The sequence below is a fragment of the Scyliorhinus torazame genome, chromosome 14 (assembly GCF_047496885.1).
Source record: "Scyliorhinus torazame isolate Kashiwa2021f chromosome 14, sScyTor2.1, whole genome shotgun sequence".
NCBI classification, from domain to species: Eukaryota; Metazoa; Chordata; class Chondrichthyes; order Carcharhiniformes; family Scyliorhinidae; genus Scyliorhinus; species Scyliorhinus torazame.
In genome coordinates, this window is record NC_092720.1 from 51074500 (window position 1) to 51098296 (window position 23797).

Here is a 23797-nt window from a genome sequence, read left to right on the forward strand (position 1 = left end):
TCTGGATCCCCAGGTAACGAAAGTCCCTTGTTACCTTCCTCAACGGTAGGTCCTCTATTTCTCTACTCTGCTCCCCTGGATGCACCACAAACAACTCACTTTTCCCCATGTTCAATTTATACCCTGAAAAATCCCCAAACTCCCCAAGTATCCGCATTATTTCTGGCATCCCCTCCGCCGGGTCCGCCACGTAGAGTAGCAAATTGTCCGCATACAAAGATACCCGGTGCTCTTCTCCTCCCCTAAGTACTCCCCTCCACTTCTTGGAACCCCTCAACGCTATCGCCAGGGGCTCAATCGCCAGTGCAAACAATAATGGGGACAGAGGGCATCCCTGCCTTGTCCCTCTATGGAGCCGAAAATATGCAGATCCCCGTCCATTCGTGACCACGCTCGCCACTGGGGCCCTATACAACAGCTGCACCCATCTAACATACCCCTCTCCAAAACCAAATCTCCTCAACACCTCCCACAAATAATCCCACTCCACTCTATCAAATGCTTTCTCGGCATCCATCGCCACTACTATCTCCGTTTCTCCCTCTGGTGGGGCCATCATCATTACCCCTAACAACCTCCGTATATTCGTGTTCAGCTGTCTCCCCTTCACAAACCCAGTTTGGTCCTCGTGGACCACCCCCGGGACACATTCCTCTATTCTCATTGCCATTACCTTGGCCAGGACCTTGGCATCTACATTTAGGAGGGAAATAGGTCTATAGGACCCGCATTGTAGCGGGTCCTTTTCCTTCTTTAAGAGAAGCGATATCGTTGCTTCAGACATAGTCGGGGGCAGTTGTCCCCTTTCCTTTGCCTCATTAAAGGTCCTCGTCAGTACCGGGGCGAGCAAGTCCACATATTTTCTATAGAATTCGACTGGGAATCCATCCGGTCCCGGGGCCTTTCCCGCCTGCATGCTCCTAATTCCTTTCACCACTTCTTCTACCTCGATCTGTGCTCCCAGTCCCACCCTTTCCTGCTCTTCCACCTTGGGAAATTCCAGCCGATCCAAGAAGCCCATCATTCTCTCCCTCCCATCCGGGGGTTGAGCTTCATATAATTTTTTATAAAATGTCTTGAACACTTCATTCACTCTCTCCGCTCCCCGCTCCATCTCTCCTTCCTCATCCCTCACTCCCCCTATTTCCCTCGCTGCTCCCCTTTTCCTCAATTGGTGTGCCAGCAACCTGCTCGCCTTCTCCCCATATTCGTACTGTACACCCTGTGCCTTCCTCCATTGTGCCTCTGCAGTGCCTGTAGTCAGCAAGTCAAATTCTACATGTAGCCTTTGCCTTTCCCTGTACAGTCCCTCCTCCGGTGCTTCCGCATATTGTCTGTCCACCCTCAAAGGTTCTTGCAGCAACCGCTCCCGTTCCTTACTCTCCTGCTTCCCTTTATGTGCCCTTATTGATATCAGCTCCCCTCTAACCACCGCCTTCAACGCCTCCCAGACCACTCCCACCTGGACCTCCCCATTATCATTGAGTTCCAAGTACTTTTCAATGCACCCCCTCACCCTTAGACACACCCCCTCATCTGCCATTAGTCCCATGTCCATTCTCCAGGGTGGGCGTCCTCCTGTTTCCTCCCCTATCTCCAAGTCCACCCAGTGTGGAGCGTGATCCGAAATGGCTATAGCCGTATACTCCGTTCCCCTCACCTTCGGGATCAATGCCCTACCCAGCACAAAAAAGTCTATTCGCGAGTAGACTTTATGGACATAGGAGAAAAACGAGAACTCCTTACTCCTAGGTCTGCTAAATCTCCAGGGGTCTACACCTCCCATCTGCTCCATAAAATCTTTAAGTACCTTGGCTGCTGCCGGCCTCCTTCCAGTCCTGGACTTCGACCTATCCAGCCCTGGTTCCAACACCGTATTAAAATCTCCCCCCATTATCAGCTTTCCCATCTCTAGGTCCGGAATGCATCCTAGCATCCGCCTCATAAAATTGGCATCATCCCAGTTCGGGGCATATACGTTTACCAAAACCACCGTCTCCCCCTGTAGTTTGCCACTCACCATCACGTATCTGCCCCCGTTATCCGCCACTATAGTCTTTGCCTCGAACATTACCCGCTTCCCCACTAATATAGCCACCCCCCTGTTTTTCGCATTAGCCCCGAATGGAACACCTGCCCCACCCATCCTTTGCGTAGCCTAACCTGGTCTATCAGTTTCAGGTGCGTTTCCTGTAACATAACCACATCTGCCTTAAGTTTCTTAAGGTGTGCGAGTACCCGTGCCCTCTTTATCGGCCCGTTCAGCCCTCTCACGTTCCACGTGATCAGCCGAGTTGGGGGGCTTCCTACCCCACCCCCCCCTTGTCGATTAGCCATCACCTTTTTCCAGCTCCTCACCCGGTTCCCACGCAGCTGTATCTCCCCCAGGCGGTGCCCCCCCGCCCATCCTCTCCCATACCAGCTCCCCCCTCTCCCCAGCAGCAGCAACCCAGTAATTCCCCCCTCCCACCCCCCCCCGCTAGATCCCCCGCTAGCATAATTACTCCCCCCATGTTGCTCCCAGAAGTCAGCAAACTCTGGCTGACCTCGGCTTCCCCCCGTGACCTCGGCTCGCACCGTGCGACGCCCCCTCCTTCCTGCTTCTCTATTCCCGCCATGATTATCATAGCGCGGGAACCAAGCCCGCGCTTCTCCCTTGGCCCCGCCCCTAATGGCCAACGCCCCATCTCCTCCACCTCCCCTCCTCCCCCCATCACCACCTGTGGGAGAGAGAAAAGTTACCACTTCGCAGGATTAGTACATAAAACCCCTCTTTGCCCCCCACATTCGCCCCACCACTTTGTTCGAACGTTCTTTTTAATAACCCGCTCATTCCAGTTTTTCTTCCACAATAAAAGTCCACGCTTCATCCGCCGTCTCAAAGTAGTGGTGCCTCCCTCGATATGTGACCCACAGTCTTGCCGGTTGCAGCATTCCAAATTTTATCTTCTTTTTATGAAGCACCGCCTTGGCCCGATTAAAGCTCGCCCTCCCCGCACTCCAGTCTTGATAAACGCGGATCACCGCGTTCTCCCATTTACTGCTCCGAGTTTTCTTCGCCCATCTAAGGACCATTTCTCTATCCTTAAAACGGAGGAATCTCACCACTATGGCTCTGGGAATTTCTCCTGCTCTCGGTCCTCGCGCCATCACTCGGTATGCTCCCTCCACCTCCAACGGACCCGCCGGGGCCTCCGCTCCCATTAACGAGTGCAGTATCGTGCTCACATATGCCCCGACGTCCGCTCCCTCCACACCTTCAGGAAGACCAAGAATCCTCAGGTTGTTCCTCCTTGCGTTGTTTTCCAGTGCCTCCAACCTTTCCACACATCGTTTCTGATGTGCCTCCTGCGTCTCCGTCTTCACCACCAGGCCCTGTATATCGTCCTCATTCTCGGCTGCCTTTGCCTTCACGACCCGAAGCTCCCGCTCCTGGGTCTTTTGTTCCTCCTTTAGCCCTTCGATCGCCTGTAGTATCGGGGCGAACAGCTCTTTCTTCATTTCCTTTTTGATCTCTTCCACACAGCATTTCAAGAACTCTTGTTGTTCAGGGCCCCATGTTAAACTGCCACCTTCCGACGCCATCTTGGTTTTTGCTTGCCTTCCTTGCCGCTGTTCTAAAGGATCCACTGCAATCTGGCCACTCTCTCCTCCTTTTTCCATCCGTATCCAGGGGGGATTCCCTTCTGGTTTACCGCACAGTGTTTTTAGCCGTCAAAATTGCCGTTGGGGCTCCTATCAAGAGCCCAAAAGTCCGTTTCACAGGGAGCTGCTGAAACGTGCGACTCAGCTGGTCATCGCCGCACCCGGAAGTCAATATTTGCAATATTAATGATCTATTGTAACTATTTACTTTTCTATTTCTCTCACACTAAGTTTCTCATAAATGTTTTATATTTTATATTAAATGCTGGTATTAGATATGATGTTTAAGTATTTCTGTTCCAATAACAATCAACAGTCCCAAGATAATGATAGAGATTGTGTTTTTAATTTGCCATTCAACTTTAATTGACATTTTTGTCTTGTTAGTTATAGCTATTTTATTTTCAGACTTCAAATTATCTAATTTAACAACAAAGTTATATGTGACGCTGAACAATTTGCAATCAGCAATAGATTATTTTCCGTTTCCTCTCCTGAAAACCTTCCCTTTCACAGGGGTATATATTTTGCAGTACTTTGTGAAAAGGGTTACTCTTTGAACTCATCAGTGAGGCCTAGATTTCCTAATGATTGACATTTTAATATCGGCAAATGGAGTTACCACTAGCTTAGAATGAGTTTGGGTACTGGCAGATGTGGGACTTTGCATGTAAGGAGCTACCGGCGTTCCCCCAACTACCAGAGGAAATGCTGCTGGAGAAATTGCTGCTGCCAGATGAGGTGGGGGAGGGTAGGATCGGGAACATATACAGTTGCTGGGAGAGCAGGCTCTGGTGGAAAGGATTAAGCAGAAATGGGAGGGAGATAGGATGGGGGCTCTGGTGTGAGGTGATGTAGCAAATGAACTCAACTTCCTCCTGTGCTAGAATGAGTTTATTTCAGTTTAGTGGTGCACAGGGTCCACATGACTCAGGCTCGGATGAGTGGGTTCTTCCCGGAGGTAACAAATGGGTGTGGAAGTGTGGGCGGGGGCGGGCAAATCATGTTTTGAGGTTGCGAGAAGTTGGAAAACTTCTGGGAGGCGGTGTTTGGGACCTTATTGAGGAGAGTGGGGGTCGCGGTGAAGCCAGACCCAATGGTGCCAATCTTTGGGGTCTCGGAGGTGCCAGAGCTGCTGGAGAGGAAGGGGGCCTATATCGCAGCCTTTACCTCATTGATTGCCCGGCGACGGATTATTTTGAAGTGGAGGCCGGCTACGCCACCAGGGGATGCAGCCGGGCTGGAGGATCAATAGTTGGAAAAGATTAAGTTTGCTTTAAGGGGTTCGGAAGAGGGCTTCGAGGTGAGGTAGAGGCCGTCCATGATGATATTTGAGGAGCTATTCAGCGTTGGGGGGCTGGTGAGGGGGTGTTATTGTTTACTTTTAGAATAAAATATTTCTCAACAAAAAAATGTCAGGGTGATAGATTCTAATCTATTTCCTTAACCAGTGCACTGCATGTGTAGCAACAAATGGCACCGTGCTAGAACCAGTTGTGGGTGATGCAGCTAGAGAAATGCTGTGAATGTAGAACACTTGGAAAGTAGTGATTATGTCCTAAGTTCATACTGGGACCAGTTTAGCACAATGGGCTAAACAGCTGACTTATAATGCAAAATAATGCCAGCAGCGCAGGTTCAATTCCCGTACCGGTCGCCCCGAACAGGCCAGAATGTGGCGATTAGGGTCTTTTCACAGTAACTTCATTGAAGCCTACTTGTGACAATAAGCGATTATCATTATACAAGTTGTGGCCATCTAAAATGGCCGCCTGCAAAGGACGATGGGAATTGTGCTCAGGTTGGGACACAGACTGGACACAACTTGTGTATATTGCAAACAACAACTCAGACTTATGCAGAAAACTCACACCTGCTAGAGGCCACTCACAGGCCTTCCCAGGACAATGGGCTCCAGATTAAAACTCACCATAAGTGGCAGACTCGGGGGCGCCTGTTTGCCTTATTTGGGAGTGCCTCCGTGCCTTGGTCAATAACGGCCATGACCGACTAGGACCCGCCCAGCCATCAAGGTATCTGCCCCTAATGGGCCAGAATCAATCAGAGTGATTGAAATCCTATCGATCCATTGGATCCCTACCTGGGACTGCCCAAAAGAGCGCGAAAGATCGGAGAATAAGAAGAACTGCGCAACCAACATTCTGCCTCTTTTGGGACTGGCTTCTGTCAACCAACTGCAGCACATCAACCAGCCAAGTTCTAGGACCCGCGCCCTCCACCTTAAGACGACACTCAGCCTAGATGAACCAGACAACCTCCAGCCGCCACACATGAGTGTAGGAGCGGTTTCCAGACCTGTGTATTGAGTCAGCTTCCACGTGGTGTTATTCCCTGAGGCTCAACTCAGTACAGAGAGGAAAAGACACATCGACAATCTGGACAAGATGGCTATTTAATCAAGCTTGTTACGTGTACACGGAGAACAGACCTGGATAGCTGCCAAGATCTGTTCTGCTGAACAAAGACCAGAACATAGTACTTATACAATTTTCAAAAATCAATAGCCCACCCCAGTTGGACACGATCCAATCCCTGAAGCTGCTATGTTTAAATTTATCCAGTAGAATTGCAAGCAATGTTTAAACTTCACCCAGTAGAATTGCGAGCAGCCCATGATTGATCCTCATCCTGACAACTATGTTTACTGGTAATTTGCTGTGCACTCATTGTCTGTGAGAAACAGAACAGCAAAATCAGCATCCTGGATTGTTTCACAAAGACAGGATATCAGAAGTGACGTCCTTTTGGTCAAGTTAGCTGTCCTAAATCCCATTTGATTATTTATTACTGCTATGTCCATAAAATACATTTAAATGGTTAATAATGATTACTCCGTACACTTCCTATAATTCATCTCAATCCTTAATAAAGTAACTTATTTAAAACTACTCTAGTGGCATCCTAGCTGTTCAGTTTTAAGAGGTATCATCGCTGGACTCCCCCTTCAGTGAGGAACCAGACAAAGGCCTTATCTAACCTACACAGAGCCGGTCACTTGGAAGTTAAGTAAAGGTCATTTAAACTGTTACCTATAGACTAATGTGTAGTAGTGTGTGATTTATTAAGTATAGAACTAATCCTATGTTCACCCACCAACAATAAACAATAATCAGTAACGATTGCAATGTCAATCTCCATTTCAGGAACAACGATCCCATCCTCCCACCAAACCCCAGACATTGGTCCGCGTGTTAACATAAACAAATAACAAAAAGGAATCAGGAATCACCCATAGTCACCATTAACACATACAGTCCCCCTCCCCCCAATTCCCTCAACCCACCCCCCTCAATGTTCAATGTAATCAAATTCTCGAAAGTGCATAATGAATAACGCCCATGAACCCCTCCATCCTTCCCCTCAGTTCAAATTTGACCTTCTCAAGAGTCAAGAATTCCAGCAGGTCCCCCTGCCACATCAGGTGTAATGAAAAAATGGGGAAATATGGCATTTGAACCATGAAAGTAAGCCTGGAAAAGCCTGACATTTTAAATGAAAGGGAAAGGTTCCACAAAGGGTTAACAGCAGCAGCTTGTTTGAAATACAGATAGCTTCACAGGCATTAAAGAACACAGCTGGGGACAACTCATTCTGTTTTTCAAGTTAAAAAGACATTCGATCAATTTAAATTCTTAAGTTATATAAAAGGGAACAGTGTTTCACACTCCCTTAGAAGTGCATTATTTTACTGAACAATTAAAAAAGGAACAGTCAGGATCTTGGGTTTAAATTGGGGGATAAATGTAGGCGTGAAATCCTGCTGACGCTAGTTAAATATGAGACAATTGCTTTCCAGCTAAAGAAACACATGAGGTGGTACGTTTATACCATAATTTACACATTTTTGACGTTAAAAACCTTTTGGCAAGTAATCAGGTCATAGGGTATAGGTCCAGGCCAGATCTGGTTAGAAGTGCAGGGGGCGACCTGCCGTTGACACCAGCTGTCCAGTAAAAGTGCAGAGGCGACTGCTTCGATGAACACGAGTTCATATCCAGTATTGAGACTGAAAAAAAACATCACTAGAGACAGATATCAGAAAAGTTGCTAACGAAGCAACAAACAAATTTATTAACTGCCAAACAAATGTATTACCTGTCAAGCAGAATAAGATAGTTCAACGACTGGGAGCTTGCATTAGCTACAGTCGGCAAGGAACAGTTACATTTCAATAAAGGTCATGTAGAAACTAAGGCTGCGCAAAGGACTATATAAACCCTAATAATTCAGCAGCCAGCGAGCCACCTCTCATTGCTGCCCTCAGCACATGGGAAGCACAGTCAAGAACTGAGCATCACAGCGAATCCATCTGAGGAAGACCAAAAGTTAAAGAAGAAAGATTGTCAAGGCATACTTGAAGGTCTAACAACTGACCAGGAGGATCCAAAGAAAATATCTTTTTACTCTTCTGTAAAGACAGTGATTTTATCTTTTAATTTGAAAATAAAACTAATTTAAATTGATAACCTGAAAGAGTGATTATTGGAAAGTTTACTTTTGTCATGTGAGAGTACCTTTAAGAAATGGGTGTTTAAAAAATGTACCTTTAAGAAATGGGTGTTTATCAGTGATGTCAGAGTGTGGGTGGAGCTGGGCTTTCTGTCAGCTTTTTACTTTTAGTTTAGGCTGTTTGCTGCAGGGTGTGTTTCAGTTTCGTTTTCTGAGCTGGATAGCTGCAGTCACAGCCAGAAGAGGTATTAGTCACTTTCTCTGTAATCTAAAAACTGTAAATCGATCCTTTGGTGATTTAAAACTAATAACTGCTCTCAGTAGTGACTTTAACCTGATGTGCTTCTGTTTAAAGTTTTTTAAAAAATCTTATGGATGTTAAAAGGACAGCTTAAGGATTACTTAGTGTTGTATTCTTTGGGGGTTGTATTTGAATTAATGGTTGCTAAGATGTTCACTGTATGTTTTAAAAAGGTTAACTTGAGTTCATAGAATAAACATTGTTTTGCTTTAAAAAATACTTTTCCATTTCTGCTGTACCACACCTGTAGAGTGGGCCGTGTGCGCCCCATACCACAATCTATTAAAAGTTGTGGGTCAGGTGAACTCCATGATACACTTTGGGGTTCTCTAAACCCTGATCCATAACACTTTACTTAGAAAAGCCGGACCCGTGCGTGAAGCTACTGAGTGGTAAGTAAACAGAATCTTCTATGAAGATATGGGTTATACCGGGGAGTAACTTGAAACACTAGTTTGACCCGATTAGCACCCACCTAAGTCTGCATAGGAGTCAGGGAGTGAGAATCATTGTTCACCATTTAGAATATCTTATTGACCCTTTTTGGTATGGGGGAATTCTAAGAATAATGGTGAGGTTTTTACTTCACAGGACACAGGGTGGAGAGGTTGATCGCCATCCCAACAGGATCTGCCTTTGGGCGATCAACAAGTCGAAGGCTACAACATCTGTCCCCGCACCCGTTTCCAACCCCAGCTGGTACGACACCCCGAATATGGCCTCCTGAGGGCCTGGGTACAGTTTCACGTGCACCACTTTAGAGATTACCCTAAAAACTTCCTTCCAGTAATCCTCCAGCATTTGGACAGGACCAAAACAATCGTTCACACACATCTTCTACCCCCTCAAAGAGTCGACTCATCCTCGCCCTTGTGAGGTGTGCTCTATATACCACCTTTTGCTGTATCAGCCCCAACCTCGCACACGAGGTGGAGGTGTTCCCCCCTCCGGTGCACCTCGCACAAGAACCCCTCCTCCATTCCCTATCCAAACACTTCCACCCACTTTGCCTTGATCCCATTCAGCGGTGCCTTCTCCTCTTCCAAAATAGCCCCGTAAACCGCCGATACTACCCCCTTCTTCAGTCCCCCTGTCATCAACATCTCTTCCAGCAATGTAGGGGCCGGCTCTATCGGGAATCTCTATCTCCTTTCTGACAGTCTCGAACCTGCAAGTATCTAAATATTTCCCCCTTCTCCAGCCCATACTTCGCTCCCAGCTCTTTCAATTCTGCAAACCGACCCCCAAGAAACAAATCTTTTAGTGTACTAATTCCTTTCTCCTCCCATCTCCGAACATTTCCATCCCACTTCCCTGGCTCAAATCTGTGGTTCCCCTGAATCGGCATTTCCCTTGACCCTGCCCCCAACCCGAAGTGCTGGCGAAACTGCCTCCAAATTCCCAACTAAGCTATTACTACCGGATTCCCTGAGTATCTCCCCGGAGCTATCGGGAGCGGCGCTGTTGCTAGCGCCTTCAGTATGAGATTTGTGAGTTTTGAGAGGTAACAATATCTCAGATTCAAAATTGCTTATGTAATTCATGAATGTCCATTTATTTTTATATTAAAGAATTAAAGTTCTTTACATTTAATTTGAAGGACATGGATACTTACAGACTGATTTTGCTTCAGGAACTTTTCAATCTCCATGTGTATCCGAATCTCCTGATCAATTTTACTTTTCAAGAGCTGGTTAAAGAAAAGCAAACTTAATGGAATGCAAGAAATTTTAAAATGTTGATTTAGAAATACACCATCAATATTTTACTATATTGAAAACAGTTTAAACATTTTAACTATTAGAGTTATCTCATCTCCAAAGCAACATTAAAGATACCCAAATTCTATGTGCTTTGCTGAGACAGCCAAAAAACATGGGACATTCATACAACAGACATCCCTGCTACCTCTCCAGTTTATTCCATATCATTTTTGTTTATTCCCTACCTGTACCACTGTATCCTACATATCCTTAGATAGATTGATAGTGGAGTGGGGGTACGGAGTATGGTTTTACTCCATTTGGTGTAAGGGTGGAGAGATCACTAGCAAGATTAAAAGCAATACTAATCTGTTAGTTAAGATACTAGAGATGGGAGACTTCCGGTTGCGGCGATGCCCAGCTAAGCCGCACATTTCGGCGGCTCCAGCTCAAACGGACCTTCGGGCTCTTTTAAGAGCCCCAACGGGAAATTTTTTCAGGACGAAACCCGGTGTGGGGTGAGTTAACAGGGAGTCCCCCCCAACGAAACAGAAAAATATCGGCGGCGGTGGCTACATCGCGAAGAATCCTCAAGGAAAGGGACAGGAGGAAAAAAGAAGCAAGATGGCAGCGGAGAAAGCCCAGGCGACATGGGGGCCCGATCAAGACGAATTCTTAAGGTGTGTGGAGCTACTTAAGAAGGAGGTGCTGACCCCGATGCTACAGGCAATTGAGGGGCTTAAGGAGGCACAAAGGACCCAGGAGACGGAGCTCCGCGTGGTGGAGCAGAAGGTGACGGATAATGAAGACGAGATCCTGGGCCTGGCGGTCAAAACACAGACGCACGAGGCGCTCCACAAAAAGTGCATTGAAAGGATTGAGGCCCTAGAAAACAGAGCACGAAGGAAGAACCTTCGGATCCTGGGTCTTCCTGAGGGAGTGGAAGGAGAGGACTGCGGGGCTTACGTGAGCACGATGCTAAGCTCGCTGGTGGGAGCTGAGGCCCCTTCGGGCCCCTTAGAAGTGGAGGGGGCTCATCGGGTCCCTGCGAGGAGACCAAAGGCGGGAGAACCACCTAGGGCGACAATCGTGCGATTTCATCGCTTCAATGATAGAGAAGTGGTTCTGAGATGGGCCAAAAAGGTACGGAGTAGTAGATGGGAGAATGCGGTGGTGCGGGTGTACCAGGATTGGAGTGCGGAGGTGGCGAGAAGGAGGGCGAGTTTTAATCGAGCCAAGGAGGTGCTACACAAGAAGAAGGTGAAGTTCGGGATGCTGCAGCCGGCGCAACTATGGGTCACGTACCAGGAGAGACATCACTACTTCGAAACGGCGGAAGAAGCATGGACCTTTATTAAAGACGAGAAACTGGATCGGAACTGAGGGACTGATCTTCGAGGGGAAATGACACTGTCGATGTATATAGGGATGTAAATTGGGAAAGGGGGGGACACTAAGAAATGTGGGCGCCGGTGGGGGGAAAGAAGAGACATAGGCGGGGGATGAGGAATAGGAGTGGGGCGGTAGAGGGAGCTGCGCCACAAGAGGCGGGACAACTACAGAGAATACGGGGCCTACTGTCCTTGTTCCCGCGCCAGAAAGGTGATGGCGGGAAGATAGGCGCAAGGTAGATGGGAGTTCCCCACACGGGGGGGGTCAAGGAGTGAGCGGGAGAAGCCGGGGTCAGTTGAAGTCAGCTGACTTTCGGAAGTAATATGGGGGGAGCAATCACGCTAGATGGGGATCTAGCGGTGGGGGGGGGGGGGGGGGTGGATAACTGGGTTGCTGCTGCAGAAATCAAAGAGGAACTGGTTAAAGAAAGGGTGGTCGGGGCTGGAATGCGCCTCCTGGGAAACTGGTGGGAGCGCGGAATCGGGACGTGGGACTGGCCTAGAGAGGGTGATGGCTAGCCGACACGGGAAGGGGGCAGGTAGCCCCCCAGTGCGGCTGATCACGTGGAACGTGAGAGGCCTAAATGGACCGATTAAAAGGGCCCGAGTGTTCGCGCACTTGAAAGGACTGAGGGCAGACGTGGCTATGCTCCAGGAGACGCACCTGAAGGTGGCGGACCAAGTTAGGTTAAGGAAAGGATGGGTGGGACAGGTGTTCCATTCAGGGCTGGATGCAAAGAATAGAGGGGTGGCCATACTGGTGGGGAAACGGGTATCATTCGAAGCTAGGAGCATTGTAGCAGGTAGTGGAGGCAGATATGTGATGGTGAGTGGCAGGCTGGAGGGAACGGAGGTCGTGTTCGTTAACGTATATGCCCCGAATTGGGATGATGCGGGATTCATGAAGCAGATGCTGGGACGTATCCCGGACCTGGAGGTAGGAAATTTGATAATGGGGGGAGACGTCAACACCATGCTGGACCCAGGGTTAGATAGATCTAGATCTAAGACCGGAAGAAGGCCGGCAGCGGCCAAGGTGCTTAAGGGGTTTATGGACCAAATGGGGGGAGTGGATCCATGGCGATTTGTTAGACCGAAGGCCAGGGAGTTCTCCTTCTTCTCCCATGTTCACAAGGCGTACTCCCGGATAGATTTTTTTGGTTTGGGAAGGTCGTTGATCTCGAGGGTGGAAGAAACTGAGTATTCAGCCATAGCTATCTCAGATCATGCCCCACATTGGGTGGACCTGGAACTAGGAGAGGAGAGGGAGCAGCGTGCACTCTGGCGATTAGATGTGGGATTGTTGGCGGATGAGGGAGTCTGTGGAAGGGTGTGGGGATGTATCGAGAGATACCTGAAGGCCAATGACGACGGGGAGGTCCGAGTGGGAGTGGTATGGGAAGCACTAAAGGCGGTGGTCAGAGGAGAGCTGATCTCCATCAGGGCCCACAAAGGGAAAACAGAGGCCAAGGAAAGGGAAAGATTACTGGGGGAGATTTTAAGGGTGGATAAAGAATATGCGGAGGCTCCGGAGGAGGGACTATACAGGGAGAGACGACGACTCCAGACGGAGTTCGACCTGCTGACCACTAGGAGGGCGGAGGTGCTGTGGAGGAAGGCACAGGGGATGAGATAGGAATATGGGGAAAAGGCAAGTCGCCTGTTGGCCCATCAGCTGCGAAAGAGGACAGCGGCGAGGGAGATAGGGGGAATTAGAGACGAAAAGGGAGCTACGGTGCGGAGAGCAGGGAAGATAAACGAGGTGTTTAGGACCTTTTACGAAAGACTTTATAGGTCCCAACCCCCGGAGGGAAAAGAGGAGATGCGGCAGTTTTTGGACCAATTAAGGTTCCCGAGGGTGGAGGAGCAGGAGGTGGAAGGCCTGGGGGCACCAATTGGGGTGGACGAGGTTACCAAGGGGCTGGGGAACATGCAGGCAGGGAAGGCCCCGGGACCAGATGGGTTCCCGGTGGAATTTTATAGAAAATATGTGGACTTGCTGGCCCCGCTGTTGGTGAGGACTTTTAACGAGGCCAGGGAAGGGGGGACTCTACCCCCGACAATGTCGGAGGCGACGATATCGCTAATTTTGAAGCGGGATAAAGTCCTATAGGCCTATTTCACTACTAAATGTAGACGCCAAATTGCTAGCAAAGGTGCTGGCAACGAGGATAGAGGACTGTGTCCCGGGGGTGGTGCACGAAGACCAGACAGGATTCGTAAAGGGGAGACAACTAAATGTTAACGTGCGACGGCTATTAGTGGTGATAATGATGCCCCCAGCAGAGGGGGAGGCAGAGATAGTGGCGGCAATGGATGCAGAGAAGGCATTTGATAGGGTGGAGTGGGAGTATCTATGGGAGGTGCTGAGGAGGTTCGGGTTCGGGGCCGGGTTTGTTAGCTGGGTCAAACTCCTCTATGGGGCCCCAACGGCAAGTGTGGTCACGGGTCGGCAAAGATCGGAGTATTTCCGACTATACAGGGGAACAAGACAGGGATGCCCGCTATCTCCATTACTGTTCGCGTTGGCAATTGAACCACTGGCCATGGCGCTGAGAGACTCCAGAAAATGGAGAGGGGTGATTAGAGGGGGAGAAGAACACCGAGTGTCACTCTACGCAGATGACCTACTGCTGTATGTGACGGACCCAGTGGGGGGGATGACAGAGGTCATGCAGACATTGAGGGAGTTCGGAGATTTCTCGGGATATAGGCTTAACATGGGAAAGAGTGAACTTTTTGTGATACACCCTGGAGACCAGAGTAGAGGGATAGATGGCCTGCCTTTAAGGAGAGTGGAAAGAAACTTCCGATACCTGGGGATTCAGATAGCCAGGAGCTGGGGAACCTTGCACAGACTTAATCTGACACGATTGGTGGAACAAATGGAAGAGGATTTCAAGAGGTGGGACATGCAGCCACTGTCACTGGCGGGCAGAGTGCAGGCAATTAAGATGATGGTCCTCCCGAGGTTGCTATTTGTATTCCAATGTCTCCCTATACTGATCACTAAGGCCTTCTTTAAAAAAATAGACAGGAGCATCACTAGCTTCGTGTGGGCAGGGAAAGTTCCGAGGGTAAGGAGGGGGTTCTTACAACGTAGAAGAGACAGAGGGGGACTGGCGCTGCCGAATTTGGGTGACTACTACTGGGCCGCCAATGTGGCGATGATCCGTAAATGGATGATAGAAGGAGAGGGAGCGGCGTGGAAAAGATTAGAGAGGAAGTCCTGTAAAGGGACGAGTCTAGAGGCGCTGGTGACGGCGCCACTACCGTTCTCACCAAAAACATTTACCACGAACCTAGTGGTGGCGGCAACATTAAATATCTGGGGGCAATGGAGGCGACAGAGAGGTGTGCTGGGTGCCTTGGTGGGGTCCCCAATTAGGAACAACCATAGATTTGCCCCAGGGAGAATGGATGGAGGATTCCAGAGCTGGCACCAGTTGGGAATTAGGAGGGTGGGAGATTTATTTATAGACGGGACGTTTGCGAGCTTGGGAGCGCTGGAGGAAAAGTATAAGCTGCCCCGGGGAAATTTCTTTAGGTATATGCAGGTGAGGGCGTTCGCAAGGCAACAGTTGAGGGAATTTCCATTGCTCCCGACACAGGGGATCCAGGATAGAATGCTCTCGGGGGTGTGGGTCGGGGAGGGCAAGGTGTCAGAGATATACCGAGAGATGAGAGAAGAGGTGGAGGAGCTGGTGGGCGAACTGAAAGGAAAATGGGAAGAAGAGCTCGGGGAGGAGATAGAGGAGGGTCTGTGGACGGATGCCCTAAGCAGGGTGTGGTAGTATATATTAGGGGTCATGTGGGACTGGAAGCCCTAATGTCATTGGCTGACAGATCCCGGGTCCTGGTTGGCCGTTGACCTCTAGCTCCGCCCTGAAGGCGGAGTATAAGAAGCCGGAGTCCTCCCCCGCAGGCCATTCTACTATCGAGCTGCGGGGGAACAGACACGCTTAATAAAGCCTCATCGACTTCACTCTATTCGTCTCTCGGAGTCTTTGTTAAGCGTGCCTAAAAAGGACTATGGAGCTCAGGATCATCCCGGAATGCCTGAGGATCAGCCCCCACGCAGTGAACGTGGCAGCAGCCTTCAAGCACTGGCAGACTTGTTTCGAGGCCTACCTCAGAACGGCCACCGGCCGGGTCACAGAAGACCAAAAACTACAGGTCCTGCACTCGAGGTTAAGCACGGAGATTTTCTCCCTCATCCAAGACGCGGAGGATTTCCAGACGGCGTTCGCAGCACTGAAAAGTCTCTATGCCCGCCCAGTTAACCAAATCTACGCTCGCTACCAGCTCGCGACGAGACGGCAAAGTCCCGGAGAATCGATTGATGAATTCTACACCGCGCTGCTGATTTTGGGACGAGCCTGCAGCTGCCCTTCGGTGAACGCAAATGAACACACGGACATGTTAATGCGCGATGCTTTTGTGGCAGGTATGAATTCCTCCCAAATCCGCCAAAGACTTCTAGAAAAAGAGTCGCTAGGACTCACAGAGGCACGGGCCCTAGCAGCCTCCCTAGACATGGCCGCGCGGAATACCCGCGCCTACGGCCCCGACCGCGCGGCAGCCCATTGGGCTCCGTACGTACCCGTCGCGATAAACCCACCCCCCCCCCCCCCCCGGACACCCCACAAGCTTGCGCGGTCCAAACGCCAAGTCGCACCGGGGGCGCCCGCTGCTATTTCTGCGGCTAGGCGAAACACCCCCAGCAGCGCTGCCCGGCCCGCGCAGCAATCTGCAAGAGCTGCGGGAAAAAGGGCCATTTCGCGGTTGTGTGCCGGTCCCGCGAGGTCGCCGCTGTCCCGGGAGAACAGGGAGCCCTGCACGCCGCTTACGCTCCCCAACCCCCCCAGCGCCCCATGTACGACCCGCAGGCGCAGCCACTCTGGGTAGCGACCACCGCGGTCCCGGGAGAACAGGGAGCCCTGCACGCCGCTAACGCTCCCCAACCACCCCCCGCCCGTCCCCACGTATGACCCGCCAGCGCTACCAATTTGGGTCCCGACCACCGCTGTCCCCAGAGATGAGGGAGCCCCGCGCGGTCCTAACGCTCCCCAACCCCCCCAGCGCCCCATGTGCGATCCGCAGACGCCGCCATTTTGGGTCCCGGCCACCACGAGGGGAGGAAGGGCGCCGCCATCTTGGACCACCCCAGACCTGTACGACGCATGGGGCGGCCATTTTGTCCACCCCCGCCGCCATCTTGTGACCCCCAGCCATGTGCAATGTATGGGGGCAGCCATTTTGTTCATCCCCGACGCCATCTTGGACGGCAACAACGGACCCCAGTGTCGACGGCTCCACGGGGTTCGAGGAAGACGCTCCACTACTACAACCACGTCTCGCTTCAATAACGCTTGATCAAGCTCGACCCCGGACACTCCAGACGACGACGACAACGGTGCTAATAAACGGGCACGAGACACCATGCCTAGTCGACTCCGGGAGCACGGAGAGCTTTATCCACCCCGACACGGTAAGACGCTGTTCCTTGACCACCTATCCCAGCGCACAAAAGATTTCCCTAGCTGCAGGATCCCACTCCGTACAGATCAAAGGTTTCTGCATAGTTACCCTAACGGTGCAGGGGATGGAGTTCAAAAACTACAAACTACACGTCCTTCCCCAACTCTGCGCCCCCACATTACTGGGATTAGATTTCCAGTGCAATCTACAGAGCCTTACGTTCAAATTCGGCGGCCCAATACCCCCACTCACTATCTGCGGCCTCGCAACCCTCAAGGTGCAACCCCCGTCCTTGTTTGCGAACCTCACCCCGGATTGCAAACCCGTTGCCGCTAGGAGCAGACGGTACAGGGCCCAGGACCGGACCTTCATTCGGTCCGAAGTCCAGCGGCTACTAAAGGAAGGCATAATCCAGGCCAGCAATAGTCCCTGGAGAGCACAGGTGGTAGTAGTGAAGACAGGGGAGAAACAAAGGATGGTCATAGACTATAGCCAGACCATCAACAGGTACACACAACTAGACGCATACCCTCTCCCCCGCATATCCGACATGGTCAATCGGATTGCCCAATATAAAGTCTTCTCCACCGTGGACCTCAAGTCCGCCTACCATCAGCTCCCCATCCGCCCAAGTGACCGCAAGTACACAGCCTTCGAGGCAGACGGGCGATTATACCATTTCCTAAGGGTCCCATTTGGCGTCACAAACGGGGTCTCGGTCTTCCAACGGGAGATGGACCGAATGGTTGATCAACATGGGTTGCGGGCCACGTTCCCGTATCTCGACAATGTAACCATCAGCGGCCACGACCAGCAGGACCACGACGCCAACCTCCAAAAATTCCTCCAGACCGCCAAAGCCCTGAACCTCACGTACAACGAGGAGAAGTGCGTTTTTAGCACCAACCGGCTAGCCATTCTGGGCTACGTAGTGCGCAATGGGATAATAGGCCCCGACCCCGAACGTATGCGCGCCCTCATGGAATTTCCCCTCCCGCACTGCTCAAAAGCCCTGAAACGCTGCCTGGGGTTTTTTTCATACTACGCCCAGTGGGTCCCCCAGTACGCAGACAAGGCCCGCCTCCTAATACAGACCACGACCTTCCCTCTGTCGACAGAGGCTTGCCAGGCCTTCAGCCGCATCAAAGCGGATATCGCAAAGGCCACGATGCGCGCTATCGATGAGTCCCTCCCATTCCAGGTCGAGAGCGACGCCTCTGACGTAGCTCTAGCGGCCACCCTTAACCAAGCGGGCAGATCCATGGCCTTTTTCTCCCGAACCCTCCACGCTTCAGAAATCCGCCACTCCTCAGTGGAAAAGGAAGCCCAAGCCATAGTGGAAGCGGTGTGACATTGGAGGCATTACCTGGCCGGCAGGAGATTCACGCTCCTCACCGACCAACGGTCGGTAGCCTTCATGTTCGATAATGCACTGCGGGGCAAAATCAAAAACGACAAGATCTTAAGGTGGAGGATCGAGCTCTCCACCTTCAACTACGAGATCTTGTATCGTCCCGGAAAGCTGAACGAGCCGTCCGATGCCCTATCCCGCGGCACATGTGCCAACGCACAAATTAACCGCCTCCAAACCCTCCACGAGGACCTCTGCCACCCAGGGGTCACTCGGTTTTTCCACTTTATCAAGTCCCGCAACCTCCCATACGCTTTAGAGGAGGTCCGTACAGTCACAAGGGACTGCCACATCTGCGCAGAATGCAAACCGCATTTTTACAGGCCGGATGGTGCGCACCTGATTAAGGCTTCCCGCCCCTTTGAACGCCTTAGTCTGGATTTCAAAGGGCCCCTCCCCTCCACCGACATCAACACATACTTCCTTAATGTGGTGGACGAGTACTCCCGCTTCCCATTCGCCATCCCCTGCTCTGACATGACCGCGGCCACAGTCATTAAAGCCCTGAACACCATCTTCACACTGTTCGGTTGCCCCGCATACGTCCACAGCGACAGTGGGTCCTCTTTCATGAGTGACGAGCTGCGCCAGTTCCTGCTCAGCAAGGGCATAGCCTCAAGCAGGACGACCAGCTACAACCCCCGGGGGAACGGGCAAGTAGAGAGGGAGAACGGCACGGTCTGGAAGACCGTCCTACTGGCCCTACGGTCCAGGGACCTCCCAGTTTCACGGTGGCAGGAGGTCCTCCCGGATGCTCTCCACTCCATCCGGTCGCTATTATGTACGAGCACTAATCAAACGCCTCATGAGCGTCTCCTTGTCTTCCCTCGGAAGTCCTCCTCTGGAACGTCGCTGCCGACCTGGCTGGCGGCCCCAGGACCCATCTTGCTCCCCAGGACCCATCGGGCACACAAGGCGGACCCGTTGGTCGAAAGGGTTCACCACCTCCACGTGAACCCGCAGTACGCTTACGTGGAGTACCCCGACGGCCGACAGGACACGGTCTCCCTGCGGGATCTGGCGCCCGCCGGCAACACACCCCCCCCCCCCGACACCATTCACCCAACCCCCCCCTTCCTGCCACCGCCGCACCCCGCGACCGCCCCCTTCCCAGGAGGATCGGTTCCCCTCCCCTCAGGCCCGACCAAGAATAAAGCCCAAGCTGAAACCATAAGGCTCCCGGAGACGACAACACCGGAACAAGCACCATCACCACCACCGGGGCCGAGGCGATCGACACGGACGACCAGACCGCCCGACCGACTCGTGGCGTCGATCTAAATCAATATATGGACTTTTCACAAGAACATTTTGCTTTTTCTCCCGATACCTTCTGTAAGTAGTTGAAACAGGACAAAATTGTACATACTGTATTGCCATATGAATGTTTTCCTCCCAGGACCAGCCCTGTAAACCCTTACCACCATGCGAAGCATCACCCCGCCGGGTTCATTTTTGACAAGGGGTGAATGTGGTAGTATGTATTAGGGGTCATGTGGGACTGGAAGCCCTAATGTCATTGGCTGACAGATCCCGGGTCCTGGTTGGCCGTTGACCTCTAGCTCCGCCCTGAAGGCGGAGTATAAGAAGCCGGAGTCCTCCCCCGCAGGCCATTCTACTATCGAGCTGCGGGGGAACAGACACGCTTAATAAAGCCTCATCGACTTCACTCTATTCGTCTCTCGGAGTCTTTGTGCGCTACACAGGGTAAATTCCTCTTCCTCGTGTGCCAGGCTTAGCCTGATTCAATTTAAGGTGCTGCATAGAGCACACATAACGGGAGCAAGGTTGAGCAGGTTCTTCGGAGTGGAGGACAAGTGTGGGAGTTGCGGCGGAAGCCCGGCAAACCACATGCATATGTTCTGGCTGTGCCCGGCACTGGAGGGGTATTGGAGGGGAGTGATCTCGAAAGTGGTGAAGGTCCGGTCAAACCAGCCTGGGGGTTAGCTTTATTTGGAGTTGCAGATGAGCCGGGAGTGCAGGAGGCGAAAGAGGCCGATGTCATGGCCTTTGCGTCCCTAGTAGCCCGGCGTAGGATTTTACTCATGTGGAAGGAAGCGAAACCCCCCGGACTGGAGGCCTGGCTAAACGATATGGCGGGGTTCATTAAACTGGAGCAGATTAAGTTTGCGCTGAGAGGATCGGCTCAAGGGTTCACCAGACGGTGGCAACCGTTCCTCGACTACCTAGCGGAACGTTAGAGGGAAGATAGATGACCAGCAGCAGCAACCTGGGGGGGGGAGAGTTTCATTTTATGTTATTTGGTTAGTTTACCATGTTAGTTAGTTACTCTTTATTAGATTGTAGTTATCATGTTATTTGTACTGTTAAAGTTTCTTTTTGTTTGATTTGTAAGGGGAAAAACTGTGAATGAAAAATTTCAATAAAATATATTTTTTTTAAAAGATACTAGAGATGGTAACTGGGTAAGTTATAAGTTGAAACCAATTATAGTATGATCCTCTTTATGTAAAAGTCACAATTTTGTTTTTCTAAACATGTCTGGAGTTTGAATTACAGAAAGACGGCTAATTAGGTAGCTCACTGGGTAATTTAGGTGCATTACAGAGCCATATAAAGTCATCTCTTCTCTGAGTTCAGTTGACTGATTTTCAGCCAGGTTAGCAGTCAGGACAGTTTAGCAAAGCTATTGACTTGCTTGCCCTGGGCTTCGGTAGGGTACTCTTTCAGAGGGTCAGTGCAGATTTGATGGGCCAAATGGCCTCCTTCTACACTGTAGCGGTTCTATGGTTCTATTAAGGTATCTCCCTGATGAACATCAAGGGGAGGTATCTACCTGTGTTGCCCTTGCCAGATTGCAGATCCTGGTTCAATGCATCTACTCCGAATTCCAATGTGATTTGAAGATCTATAATTGACATGATCTTCTCAGTCTAGCAGTTTGCAAGGATAACACCATGAACAAAGGAGACCACTATATATTGCTTTCATCGATTTTACCAAGGCATTTAGCCATATGAGCATTCTAGCTGCTGGAGAAAATTGGCTGCCTGCAAAACCTGCTCAGTGTGATCTCTTTCCATGACAACATGGTGAATAAGATCAGCTATGATAGCGCAACAGCAGAAATCTTTGAGAACCGCAATGGGGTCAAACAGAGTTGTACTCTGGCACATTCTCTTTGCTGCTGTCATTATACCTTCAGGTCATCTACAGAGGTGTCCACTTGCGTACCAAAATCGATGGACAGCTGTTCAGCATTGCTCGCCTGTGATGCAGGACAAAGGTGAGCCAAGTTCTCAACAGAGATTTGTTTGATACTGATGTTGCGAACCAGCAATCCATACCAAGGAATACCTCCAGCAGCAAATGGACAGATTCTCTCACATCTGTAAAATGTTTGGCTTAATCATCAGCATCAGGAAAACAAATGTCATGGTCCAGGATATCAAATCGCCATCTATCAGCATTGGCAATGTGACACTGGAGTTTGGAGAATCCCGGTGTCATCAACAATCTGTCACTTGATGCTGAAATCAATGTATGCATTGCAAAAGCTGCAGATGTTAAGTCTAAGCTGAGTCTAACCTCTAAACTACGAGTGTATCAAACCTACTCTACAATGATGAAACCAGGACACTGTATGCTAGGCAGGAGAAAAGGCTGAACTATTTCCATCATCATGTCTCAGACATATCCTCGGTGTCTCCTTTCAGGACAAGGTCACCAATTCAGGTATCCCGAAGTGTCCTAACTCCATCAGCATACGCTCATTGCTAAGTCAATGATGTCTGCAGTGACTCGGCCAAATTCATCAGATGGATGATGGCCATATACCCAAAGACTTTCTGTACAGTGAACTGGCCCCTGAGTCAAAATATACAGTAAATGGCAGAATCCTTAAGAGTATTGACAGACAGGCAGATCTGGGTGTACAGGTCCACAGGTCATTGAAAGGGGCAACACAGGTGGAGAAGGTAGTCAAGAAGACATACAGCATGCTTGCCTTCATCGGCTGGGCCACTGAGTATAAAAATTGGCAAGTAATGGAATGCACTGCCTGTGGAAGTAGTTGAGTCGGAAACATTAGGGACCTTCAAGCAGCCGTTGGATAGGTACATGGATTACGGGAAAATGATATAGTGTAGATTTATTTGTTCTTAAGGGCAGCACGGTAGCATTGTGGATAGCACAATTGCTTCACAGATCCATGGTCCCAGGTTCGATTCCGGCTTGGGTCATTGTCTGTGCGGAGTCTGCACGTCCTCCCCGTGTCTGCGTGGGTTTCCTCCGGGTGCTCCGGTTTCCTCCCACAGTCCAAAGATGTGCAGGTTAGGTGAATTGGCCAATGATAAATTGCCCTTAATGTCCAAATTGCCCTTGGTGTTGGGTGGAGGTGTTGAGTTTGGGTAGGGTGCTCTTTCCAAGAGCTGGTGCAGACTCAAAGGGCCGAATGGCCTCCTTCTGCACTGTAAATTCAATGATAATCTATGATTAATCTAGGACAAAGGTTCGGCACAACATCGTGGGCCGAAGGGCCTGTTCTGTGCTGTATTTTCTATGTTCTATGTTCTATGCTGCAGCTGTATAGAACCTTAGTTAGGCCACACTTGGAAAATAATGTTCAATTCTGGTTGCCACACTACCAGAAGTATGTGGAGGTTTTGGAGAGGGTACAGAAGAGGTTTGCCGGGATATTGCCTTGTATGGGGGGCATTAACTATGAGGAGAGGTTGGATAAACTCGGTTTGCTCTCACTGGAATGACGGACATTGAGGAGCGGCCTGATAGAAGTCTACAAGATTATGAGGGGCATGGACAGGGTGGGTAGTCAGAAGCTTATTCCAAGGGTGAAGGAGTCAAGGGAACATAGATTTAAGGTGCGAGGGGCAAGGTTTAGAGGAGATGTGCGAGGAAAGTTTTTTACACAGAGGGTAGTGGGTGCCTGGAACTCGCTGCCGGAGGAGGTGGTGGAAGCAGGGACGATAGTGACGTATAAGGGGCATCTTGACAAATACATGAATAGGATGGGAATAGAGGGATATGGACCCCGGAAGTGTAGAAGATTGTAGTTTAGTCGGGCAGCATGGTCGGCGCAGGCTTGAAGGGCTGAAGGGCCTGTTCCTATGCTGTACTTTTCTTTGTTCTTTGCTCTGACCATCCGTATCTCAGCAACAAGGACATCTGAAAGTGTGATATGAAGATGGCAGACATCCAGAGGAGGTTCACAAGAATGATCCCCGGAATGAAGAGCTTGTCGTATGAGGAACGGTTGAGGACTCTGGGTCTGCACTATTTGGAGTTTAGAAGGATGAGGAGGGATCTTATTGAAACAGCATACTGAGAAGCCTAAATAGAATCATAGAATTTACAGTGCTGAAGGAGACCATTCGGCAAATCGAGTCTGCACCGGCCCTTGGAAAGAGCACCCTAC

The 23797-nt window shown here is 50.4% G+C and overlaps 1 protein-coding gene across 2 annotated transcripts in view; it reads right to left on the minus strand.

Annotated features, from left to right (window-relative positions):
- The window catches only part of iqcg (IQ motif containing G), a 105688-nt gene that overhangs the window by 20455 nt on the left and 61436 nt on the right, over positions 1-23797 (minus strand). For both annotated transcript variants that reach the window (XM_072474172.1, XM_072474171.1), the window contains exon 7: positions 10032-10106. In XM_072474172.1, the coding sequence (XP_072330273.1) occupies positions 10032-10106 (75 nt within the window). The remainder of the gene's footprint in view (positions 1-10031; positions 10107-23797) is intronic.